The sequence below is a fragment of the Lampetra fluviatilis genome, chromosome 67 (assembly GCF_964198595.1).
Source record: "Lampetra fluviatilis chromosome 67, kcLamFluv1.1, whole genome shotgun sequence".
Taxonomy (NCBI): domain Eukaryota; kingdom Metazoa; phylum Chordata; class Hyperoartia; order Petromyzontiformes; family Petromyzontidae; genus Lampetra; species Lampetra fluviatilis.
In genome coordinates, this window is record NC_136341.1 from 3,974,115 (window position 1) to 3,986,218 (window position 12,104).

The 12,104-nt window shown below is 58.6% G+C and overlaps 2 protein-coding genes across 2 annotated transcripts in view; both read left to right on the forward strand.

Moving 5' to 3' along the window:
- Window positions 1-12,104, forward strand: part of LOC144952371 (uncharacterized) — a 217,961-nt gene that overhangs the window by 124,424 nt on the left and 81,433 nt on the right. The window lies entirely within an intron of this gene.
- LOC144952373 (FERM, ARHGEF and pleckstrin domain-containing protein 1-like) overlaps window positions 1-12,104 on the forward strand; it is a 57,331-nt gene that overhangs the window by 29,410 nt on the left and 15,817 nt on the right. Inside the window, exons 13-18 of the mRNA XM_078882763.1 lie at window positions 434-523; window positions 4,905-5,083; window positions 6,324-6,405; window positions 7,461-7,728; window positions 9,008-9,138; window positions 11,235-11,303. Of these exons, the coding sequence (XP_078738889.1) occupies window positions 434-523; window positions 4,905-5,083; window positions 6,324-6,405; window positions 7,461-7,728; window positions 9,008-9,138; window positions 11,235-11,303 (819 nt within the window). The remainder of the gene's footprint in view (window positions 1-433; window positions 524-4,904; window positions 5,084-6,323; window positions 6,406-7,460; window positions 7,729-9,007; window positions 9,139-11,234; window positions 11,304-12,104) is intronic.

Below are 12,104 nucleotides of genomic sequence, written 5' to 3' on the forward strand. Positions count from 1 at the left end.
CATCATCACTAACATCATCATCACTAACATCATCATCACAAACATCATCACTAACATCATCACTAACATCATCATCACTAACATCATCACTAACATCATCATCACTAACATCATCATCACAAACATCATCACTAACATCATCACTAACATCATCATCACTAACATCATCACTAACATCATCATCACTAACATCATCATCACTGTCATCGTCACTAACATCATCATCACAAACATCATCATCACAAACATCATCACTAACATCATCATCACTAACATCATCATCACTAACATCATCATCGTCACTGTCATCGTCACTGACATCTTTGTCTGTGTCTACCTTCATAGGTGCTGCTGCTACTCGCTACTAACACCACTTGCCCCTACAGTCTGTCGAGGCTACACGGGGGATCTTTGCCTTTGTTGTCTTGCGCAGCGTGTGCCGGCAGACCGGGCCTACTTCATCACCAAGGAGCTTCTGGCGACGGAGCGGACCTACCTGCGGGACCTGGCCGCCCTCGTCACGGTCAGAGGTCAACCCCCTCCCCCCTGCGTCTCGGTAACTCCGACACGGCCATCGTGAACCCCCAGAGAGAGACACCCAGGGCTTGAACCTTGACCCCAGCAACTCAGTGGCTATGACCCGGCCATCGTGAACCCCTAGAGAGAGACACCCAGGGCTTGAACCTTGACCCCAGCAACTCAGTGGCTATGACACGGCCATCGTGAACCCCCAGAGAGAGACACCCAGGGCTTGAACCTTGACCCCAGCAACTCAGTGGCTATGACACGGCCATCGTGAACCCCCAGAGAGAGACACCCAGGGCTTGAACCTTGACCCCAGCAACTCAGTGGCTATGACACGGCCATCGTGAACCCCCAGAGAGAGACACCCAGGGCTTGAACCTTGACCCCAGCAACTCAGTGGCTATGACACGGCCATCGTGAACCCCCAGAGAGAGACACCCAGGGCTTGAACCTTGACCCCAGCAACTCAGTGGCTATGACACGGCCATCGTGAACCCCCAGAGAGAGACACCCAGGGCTTGAACCTTGACCCCAGGCTCTCGGTGGCTATGACACGGCCATCGTGAACCCCCAGAGAGAGACACCCAGGGCTTGAACCTTGACCCCAGCAACTCAGTGGCTATGACACGGCCATCGTGAACCCCCAGAGAGAGACACCCAGGGCTTGAACCTTGACCCCAGCAACTCGGTGGCTATGACACGGCCATCGTGAACCCCCAGAGAGAGACACCCAGGGCTTGAACCTTAACCCCAGCAACTCAGTGGCTATGACACGGCCATCGTGAACCCCCAGAGAGAGACACCCAGGGCTTGAACCTTGACCCCAGCAACTCAGTGGCTATGACACGCCCATCGTGAACCCCCAGAGAGAGACACCCAGGGCTTGAACCTTGACCCCAGCAACTCAGTGGCTATGACACGGCCATCGTGAACCCCCAGAGAGAGACACCCAGGGCTTGAACCTTGACCCCAGCAACTCAGTGGCTATGACACGGCCATCGTAAACCCCCAGAGAGAGACACCCAGGGCTTGAACCTTGACCCCAGCAACTCAGTGGCTATGACACGGCCATCGTGAACCCCCAGAGAGAGACACCCAGGGCTTGAACCTTGACCCCAGCAACTCAGTGGCTATGACACGGCCATCGTGAACCCCCAGAGAGAGACACCCAGGGCTTGAACCTTGACCCCAGCAACTCAGTGGCTATGACACGGCCATCGTGAACCCCCAGAGAGAGACACCCAGGGCTTGAACCTTGACCCCAGCAACTCAGTGGCTATGACACGGCCATCGTGAACCCGCAGAGAGAGACACCCAGGGCTTGAACCTTGACCCCAGCAACTCGGTGGCTATGACACGGCCATCGTGAACCCCCAGAGAGAGACACCCAGGGCTTGAACCTTGACCCCAGCAACTCAGTGGCTATGACACGGCCATCGTGAACCCCCAGAGAGAGACACCCAGGGCTTGAACCTTGACCCCAGCAACTCAGTGGCTATGACACGGCCATCGTGAACCCCCAGAGAGAGACACCCAGGGCTTGAACCTTGACCCCAGGCTCTCGGTGGCTATGACACGGCCATCGTGAACCCCCAGAGAGAGACACCCAGGGCTTGAACCTTGACCCCAGGCTCTCGGTGGCTATGACACGGCCATCGTGAACCCCCAGAGAGAGACACCCAGGGCTTGAACCTTGACCCCAGGCTCTCGGTGGCTATGACACGGCCATCGTGAACCCCCAGAGAGAGAGAGACCCAGGGCTTGAACCTTGACCCCAGCAACTCAGTGGCTATGACACGGCCATCGTGAACCCCCAGAGAGAGACACCCAGGGCTTGAACCTTGACCCCAGCAACTCAGTGGCTATGACCCGGCCATCGTGAACCCCCAGAGAGATACACCCAGGGCGTGAACCTTGACCCCAGCAACTCAGTGGCTATGACACGGCCATCGTGAACCCCCAGAGAGAGACACCCAGGGCTTGAATCTTGACCCCAGCAACTCAGTGGCTATGACACGGCCATCGTGAACCCCCAGAGAGAGAGACCCAGGGCTTGAACCTTGACCCCAGCAACTCAGTGGCTATGACACGGCCATCGTGAACCCCCAGAGAGAGACACCCAGGGCTTGAACCTTGACCCCAGCAACTCAGTGGCTATGACACGGCCATCGTGAACCCCCAGAGAGAGACACCCAGGGCTTGAACCTTGACCCCAGCAACTCAGTGGCTATGACACGGCCATCGTGAACCCGCAGAGAGAGACACCCAGGGCTTGAACCTTGACCCCAGCAACTCGGTGGCTATGACACGGCCATCGTGAACCCCCAGAGAGAGACACCCAGGGCTTGAACCTTGACCCCAGCAACTCAGTGGCTATGACACGGCCATCGTGAACCCCCAGAGAGAGACACCCAGGGCTTGAACCTTGACCCCAGCAACTCAGTGGCTATGACACGGCCATCGTGAACCCCCAGAGAGAGACACCCAGGGCTTGAACCTTGACCCCAGGCTCTCGGTGGCTATGACACGGCCATCGTGAACCCCCAGAGAGAGACACCCAGGGCTTGAACCTTGACCCCAGGCTCTCGGTGGCTATGACACGGCCATCGTGAACCCCCAGAGAGAGACACCCAGGGCTTGAACCTTGACCCCAGGCTCTCGGTGGCTATGACACGGCCATCGTGAACCCCCAGAGAGAGAGAGACCCAGGGCTTGAACCTTGACCCCAGCAACTCAGTGGCTATGACACGGCCATCGTGAACCCCCAGAGAGAGACACCCAGGGCTTGAACCTTGACCCCAGCAACTCAGTGGCTATGACCCGGCCATCGTGAACCCCCAGAGAGAGACACCCAGGGCGTGAACCTTGACCCCAGCAACTCAGTGGCTATGACACGGCCATCGTGAACCCCCAGAGAGAGACACCCAGGGCTTGAATCTTGACCCCAGCAACTCAGTGGCTATGACACGGCCATCGTGAACCCCCAGAGAGAGAGACCCAGGGCTTGAACCTTGACCCCAGCAACTCAGTGGCTATGACACGGCCATCGTGAACCCCCAGAGAGAGACACCCAGGGCTTGAACCTTGACCCCAGCAACTCAGTGGCTATGACACGGCCATCGTGAACCCCCAGAGAGAGACACCCAGGGCTTGAACCTTGACCCCAGCAACTCAGTGGCTATGACACGGCCATCGTGAACCCCCAGAGAGAGACACCCAGGGCTTGAACCTTGACCCCAGCAACTCAGTGGCTATGACACGGCCATCGTGAACCCCCAGAGAGAGACACCCAGGGCTTGAACCTTGACCCCAGCAACTCAGTGGCTATGACACGGCCATCGTGAACCCCCAGAGAGAGACACCCAGGGCTTGAACCTTGACCCCAGCAACTCAGTGGCTATGACACGGCCATCGTGAACCCCCAGAGAGAGACACCCAGGGCTTGAACCTTGACCCCAGCAACTCAGTGGCTATGACACGGCCATCGTGAACCCCCAGAGAGAGACACCCAGGGCTTGAACCTTGACCCCAGCAACTCAGTGGCTATGACACGGCCATCGTGAACCCGCAGAGAGAGACACCCAGGGCTTGAACCTTGACCCCAGCAGCTCAGTGGCTATGACACGGCCATCGTGAACCCCCAGAGAGAGACACCCAGGGCTTGAACCTTGACCCCAGCAACTCAGTGGCTATGACACGGCCATCGTGAACCCCCAGAGAGAGACACCCAGGGCTTGAACCTTGACCCCAGCAACTCAGTGGCTATGACACGGCCATCGTGAACCCCCAGAGAGAGACACCCAGGGCTTGAACCTTGACCCCAGCAACTCAGTGGCTATGACACGGCCATCGTGAACCCCCAGAGAGAGACACCCAGGGCTTGAACCTTGACCCCAGCAACTCAGTGGCTATGACACGGCCATCGTGAACCCGCAGAGAGAGACACCCAGGGCTTGAACCTTGACCCCAGCAACTCAGCGGCTATGACACGGCCATCGTGAACCCCCAGAGAGAGACACCAAGACCCAGGGCTTGAACCTTGAACCCAGGTTCTCAGTGGCTATGACACGGCCATCGTGAACCCCCAGAGAGAGAGAGACACCCAGACCCAGGGCTTGAACCTTGACCCCAGGTTCTCAGTGGCTATGACACGGCCATTGTGAACCCCTAGAGAGAGACACCCAGACCCAGGGCTTGGACCTTGACACAAGGATCTCCGTGGCGCTGCCAAGCAGCCAGGCAGCCAGCCAGGCAGCCAGCCAGCCAGCCAGGCAGCCAGCCAGGCAGCCAGCCAGCCAGCCAGGCAGGAGGAGACGCGAGAGGAGAGAGGTGACCGGTGACTGTGGGGAAGGAGGTTTGTCTCTGTGTTTTCTGTGCAGTGTCTGGGTGGAGGAGGTGGAGGAGGTGGAGGTGGAGTGATGGGGAGTGGAGCGAGTGCTGCTCTTGCTGCTGCCCAGCTGCTGCCGGCACCGCCGCCGCTGCTGCTGCCCGCCATCGCTTCTCTGCAGCTGCTCCACACGGACTTCCTGCGCCGCGTGGAGCAGCGGATGGCGCTCTGGTAGGGACGGGGGGAGCACCCTGGGGCCACCAGTCCACTCCGCCATCCTTGTGTAGTAGGACCGAATTAGGTGCACACACACGCAGCTTGGAGGCAACACTATTTATTAAACGGTAAATAATATAACGCTGTACATGAGGTGGTGACCACCTTCCTCAACTCACTAACACTCTGGAACGCGACACAGACTGGGCCAGGCAGGCAACGGCCTGCCTGGCCCAGGACGACGACTCGGGACTTGACGACCGATGATGTCTTCACTTCGGAGTACAGTACAACAGCCCCGCTCTGCGTTCACACCACGCTTATATCTGCTTTGGCGTGGCTGGCTCTCTCCAGGCCACGCCTCCCTTCCCAGGACACGCCTCACTTCCCCCACCTCTGGGAAGGTCCCGATCCCTCCAGCACGTGACCCCCCAGGCACCCCCTTGGGGCCCCCAGCCCTCGTACAGGCCGACACAGCAGTGACCATTCTATGTCACTACACTTGTGTGTCTCTCTCTCTCTCTCTCCCTGTCCACCTGTCCCTCCTCCTCCTACTGCCCCCTCCCCCCCTCTTCCTGCCCCCTCCCCCCTCCTCCTCCTACCCCCCCGCCCCCCCTCCCCTCCCCCACCCCCCCACCTACCCCCTCCTTCCCCCCCCTTCCCCCCCTCCCCCCCCCTTCCCCCTCCCCCCCCTTCCCCCCCCTTCCCCCTCTCCCCCCCCTTCCCCCTCTCCTCATCCTCCCTCCTCCCTCCCCCTCCTCCCTCCTCCTCCCTCCTCCTACCCCCTCCCCCCTCCCTCCTGCCCCTCCCCCCTCATCCCCCCTCCCCCCCCCTCCTGCCCCTCCCCCCTCATCCCCCCTCCCCCCCTCCCCCCCTCCTCCCCCTCTCCTCTTCCTCTCCTCCTCCACCACCCGGGGATCTGTGAACTACCGGACTCCTGTGGCAAAGAGCTTCATAGCTCATCGGATTCCTCCAGTCCCAGCCACGCCCAGCATTGGCGACGCGCGGTATCTGAGCCACTACCGGGTTTCCCCTAAGTCGACTCGGCCTTAAATGAGCACCCGATGCAGTGTGCGGCCTTCACAGGTGCTGCTGCTACTCGCTACTAACAGCACTTGTCCCAGCAGTCTGTAGAGGCTACACGGGGGATCTTTGTCTGTGTCTACCTTCACAGGTGCTGCTGCTACTCGCTACTAACAGCACTTGCCCCAGCAGTCTGTTGAGGCTACACGGGGGATCTTTGTCTTTTCCCCAGGGAAGGGAGGTCCAATGCCCACCTCAAAGGCGACTTCCAAAAAATTGGAGACATCCTCGTGCACTTCATTCAAACCCTGAAGGTGAACATCGTCATCATCAACATCATCATCAACATCGTCATCATCAACATCAACATCGTCATCAGCAGCATCATCAGCAGCATCGCCATCATCAACATCGTCAGCGGCATCGTCATGATCAGCTGCGTCATCGTCCGCATCATCAACAACAGCATCGTCATCATCATCGTCATCATCGTCATCATAAGCAGCATCATCCACAGCATCGTCATCATCGTCATCATAAGCAGCATCATCCACAGCATCGTCATCATCGTCAGCATCATTGCATCGGCATCACTCCACCTCTTCACTCACACTCACCACTCACCCACGCTCCCCACCCATCCACGCTCACCACCCACCCATGCTCACCACTCACCACACTCACCACTCACCCACGCTCACCACCCACCCACACTCACCACCCACCCATGCTCACCACTCACCCACGCGCACCACTCACCCACGCTCACCACCCACCCACGCGCACCACTCACCCATGCTCACCACTCACCCACGCTCCCCACCCATCCACGCTCACCACCCACCCATACTCACCACCCACCCACACTCACCACTCACCACTCACCCACGCGCACCACTCACCCACGCTCACCACCCACCCATGCTCACCACTCACCCATGCTCACCACTCACCACACTCACAACTCACTCACGCTCACCACCCACCCACGCTCACCACCTACCCACACTCACCACCCACTCACCACTCACCACTCACCCACGCGCACCACTCACCCACGCTCACCACCCACCCATGCTCACCACTCACCCATGCTCACCACTCACCACACTCACAACTCACTCACGCTCACCACCCACCCATGCTCACCACCCACCCACACTCACCACCCACCCACACTCACCACTCACCCACGCGCACCACCCACCCACGCTCACCACCCACCCATGCTCACCACCCACCCACACTCACCACTCACCACCCACCCACGCTCACCACCCACCCACACTCACCACTCATCACTCACCCACACAGAGACACTCCACCTCTTGATCCCCCCCCCCGTCCTCTCCCCCCCACCCCCCCCCAGGCCCAGCTCCCCCTGCTGCTCTCTCTGGAGTCTCTGCAGGGGGAGCTGCTGCTGCTGCCGCCCCCCTCCCGGGGTTGGGGGGGGCGCCCCCCGAGCGAGACCCCCCAAGCCCCCCCCCACGCCTCTCCGCCGCGGCCGCCGCTGCGCCTTTCGTCGGCCGGCGGCCTCCTCGCGAAGGCCCTGCAGCGGCCGCCTCACTACGCGCTGCTGCTCGTCCGCCTGTGCGCCCACTACCCGGACGCGCACCCGGACCGCGGAGACTGCGCCGGTTCGATCACCTCGCCCCGCCTCGGCTGCACGTCCACACGGCCATCTTGCTTGTTGGGGGTCGAACGATCACGGACTTTTGACCGAGCTACACGTCCACACGGCCATCTTGCTTGTTGGGGGTCGAACGATCACGGACTTTTGACCGAGCTACACGTCCGCACGGCCATCTTGCTTGTTGGGGGTCGAACGATCACGGACTTTTGACCGAGCTACACGTCCGCACGGCCATCTTGCTTGTTGGGGGGTCGAACGATCACGGACTTTTGACCGAGCTACACGTCCGCACGGCCATCTTGCTTGTTGGGGGTCGAACGATCACGGACTTTTGACCGAGCTACACGTCCGCACGGCCATCTTGCTTATTGGGGGTCAATCGATCGCGGATTATTATTGATTGAGCTGCACGTCCACACGGCCATCTTAATATTTGGTTGGCTGATCGATCACAGACTTTTGATTGAGCTACACGTCCACACGGCCATCTTGATATTTGGTGGGCTGACCGATCGCGGACTTTTGATTGAGCTACACGTCCACACGGCCATCTTAATATTTGGTGGGCTGACCGATCGCGGACTTTTGATTGAGCCACACGTCCACACGGCCATCTTAATATTTGGTGGGCTGACCGATCGCGGACTTTTGATTGAGTTACACGTCCACACGGCCATCTTAATATTTGGTGGGCTGACCGATCACGGACTTTTGATTGAGCTACACGTCCACACGGCCATCTTAATATTTGGTGGGCTGACCGATCACGGACTTTTGATTGAGCTACACGTCCACACGGCCATCTTAATATTTGGTGGGCTGACCGATCACGGACTTTTGATTGAGCTACACGTCCACACGGCCATCTTAATATTTGGTGGGCTGACGGATCACGGACTTTTGATTGAGCTACACGTCCACACGGCCATCTTAATATTTGGTGGGCTGACCGATCACGGACTTTTGATTGAGCTACACGTCCACACGGCCATCTTAATATTTGGTGGGCTGACCGATCACGGACTTTTGATTGAGCTACACGTCCACACGGCCATCTTAATATTTGCTTGGCTGACCGATCACGGACTTTTGATTGAGCTACACGTCCACACGGCCATCTTAATATTTGGTGGGCTGACGGATCACGGACTTTTGATTGAGCTACACGTCCACACGGCCATCTTAATATTTGGTGGGCTGACGGATCGCGGACTTTTGATTGAGCCACACGTCCGTAAACGGCCATCTTGTGTGTGTGTGTGTGTACGCCGTACGTCCGCCAGCTGCGCTGCAGGAGGTGTCGCGCATCACCGACGCTACGCAGGAGGCAGCGGCTCGCATGGAGAATGCGGAGAAGCTGGCCGCACTGGATCGCGACGTCGTGGGGATCGGCAAGCTGAGCATTCCCGGAAAGGTTAGGACCCGATCCGTCTCCCGGGTTTACACCTGGACCTCCACCCCCCTCTGTTTGGACCACGCTGGCTGAGAGATGTTAACTCCCTCGCCTGGTGTGCAGGAGGTCGTGGGTTCGATCCCGACCCTGACGACGCCTGCTGTATATTTGTGTTGTGGCGAGATGTTGACTACCTCGCCTGGTGTGCAGGAGGTCGTGGGTTCGATCCCGACCCTGACGACGCCTGCTGATGTATATTTGTGTGTGGCTAGGAGATGTTAACTCCCTCGCCCGGTACGCAGGAGGTCGTGGGTTCGTTCCTGATGCCTGCTGTATATTTGTGTGTGGTTAGGAGATGTTAACTCCCTCGCCTGGTGTGCAGGAGGTCGTGGGTTCGATCCCGACCCTGACGACGCCTGCTGTATATTTGTGTTGTGGCGAGATGTTGACTACCTCGCCTGGTGTGCAGGAGGTCGTGGGTTCGATCCCGACCCTGACGACGCCTGCTGATGTATATTTGTGTGTGGCTAGGAGATGTTAACTCCCTCGCCCGGTACGCAGGAGGTCGTGGGTTCGTTCCTGATGCCTGCTGTATATTTGTGTGTGGTTAGGAGATGTTAACTCCCTCGCCTGGTGTGCAGGAGGTCGTGGGTTCGATCCCGACCCTGACGACGCCTGCTGTATATTTGTGTTGTGGCGAGATGTTGACTACCTCGCCTGGTGTGCAGGAGGTCGTGGGTTCGATCCCGACCCTGACGACGCCTGCTGATGTATATTTGTGTGTGGCTAGGAGATGTTAACTCCCTCGCCCGGTACGCAGGAGGTCGTGGGTTCGTTCCTGATGCCTGCTGTATATTTGTGTGTGGTTAGGAGATGTTAACTCCCTCGCCTGGTGTGCAGGAGGTCGTGGGTTCGATCCCGACCCTGACGACTGCTGTATATTTGTGTTGTGGCGAGATGTTGATAACCTCGCCTGGTATTCAGGAGGTTGTGGGTTCGCTCCCAACCCTGACGCCTGCTGCTGTATATTTTTATTTAGCGTCTTTCTCTCTCCCCGTGGTCGCGTGGATTTTTCTCCGGGTCCTCCCGATTTCCCCCCCTCTGCATTGAGAATCAACGTCACACGTTTCGAGTATTTTGCTGCCGCTAAAAATGTCCACGTGATGACGACGATGATCATCCCGAGCCACTTCGTGTGAGCTCTCATTTGAGATGGCCACGCGGCTTCTGAAAAAGTACGTGGTGGGTGGTGCGTGCGTGGTACGTGCGTGGTGTGTGGTGCGTGCGTGTGTGGTGTGTGGTGCGTGCGTGGTGTGTGGTGCATGCGTGGTGCGTGCGTGGTGTGTGGTGCGTGGTGCGTGCGTGGTGCGTGCGTGGTGTGTGCGTGGTGTGTGGTGTGTGTGTGTGGTGTGTGTGTGGTGTGTTTGGTGCGTGCGTGGTGCGTGCGTGGTGTGTGGTGCATGCGTGGTGCGTGCGTGGTGTGTGGTGCGTGGTGCGTGCGTGGTGCGTGCGTGGTGTGTGCGTGGTGTGTGGTGTGTGTGTGTGGTGTGTGTGGTGCGTGCGTGGTGTGTGCGTGGTGTGTGGTGCGTGTGTGTGGTGTGTGTGTGGTGTGTTTGGTGCGTGTGTGGTGTGTGTGGTGCGTGTGTGTGGTGCGTGTGTGTGGTGCGTGGTGTGTGGTGCGTGTGTGTGGTGTGTGTGTGGTGTGTTTGGTGCGTGTGTGGTGCGTGTGTGGTGCGTGTGTGGTGCGTGTGTGGTGCGTGGTGTGTGGTGCGTGTGTGGTGTGTGTGGTGCGTGTGTGGTGCGTGGGGTGTGTGCGTGGTGTGTGCGTGGTGTGTGGTGCGTGTGGTGCGTGTGTGGTGCGTGTGCGTGGTGTGTGTGCGTGTGTGGTGCGTGTGTGGTGCGTGTGGTGCGTGTGTGGTGCGTGGTGTGTGGTGCGTGGTGCGTGTGTGGTGCGTGGTGTGTGTGCGTGGTGTGTGCGTGGTGTGTGGTGCGTGTGTGGTGCGTGTGTGGTGCGTGTGTGGTGCGTGTGCGTGGTGTGTGTGCGTGGTGTGTGCGTGGTGTGTGGTGCGTGTGTGCGTGGTGTGTGGTGCGTGGGGTGTGTGTGCGTGGCTCCGCAGGTGTTCGTGCGTGAGGGTCGCCTCTTGAAGCTCACGCGCTCGGGGCCCCAGCAGCGCATGTTCTTCCTGGTGAGCGACGACGCGTCGGGTGGTGGAGGGTTCTTCACACACACAAAGACAAAGATCCCCCGTGTAGCCTTAACAGACTGCAGGGGCAAGTGCTGTTAGTGAGCAGCACCTACGAAAGCTACCGGCACTGCGGCACGCGAGGGGGTCGGTGGCCAGCACCACGCCCGGCCGCCTTTGTCTCCCCAGTGGCGATGTTTACTGCACACCGCACCAGCTACTCGTTTGAGGCTGAGTTGACCTTGGGGAGGCCCAGGACCGGTTCAGATAATTGTCACTGGTGTCGGCCATGAGCGGGAATCGTACACATACACACCACAGACGTACACACACACGTGTACACACACACACGTGTACACACACACACACACGTGTACACACACACACACACGTGTACACACACACACGTGTACACACACACACGTGTACACACACACACGTGTACACACACACACGTGTACACACACACACGTGTACACACACACACACACGTGTACACACACACACGTGTACACACACACACGTGTACACACACACACACGTGTACGTACACACACGTGTACACACACACACACGTGTACGTACACACACGTGTACGTACACACGTGTACGTAAACACACGTACACACCCACGTGTACGTACACACACGTGTACACACACACACGTGTACACACACACACACACACGTGTACACACACACACACGTGTACACACACACACGTGTACGTAAACACACGTACACACCCACGTGTACACACACACACGTGTACACACACACACACACACGTGTACACACACACACG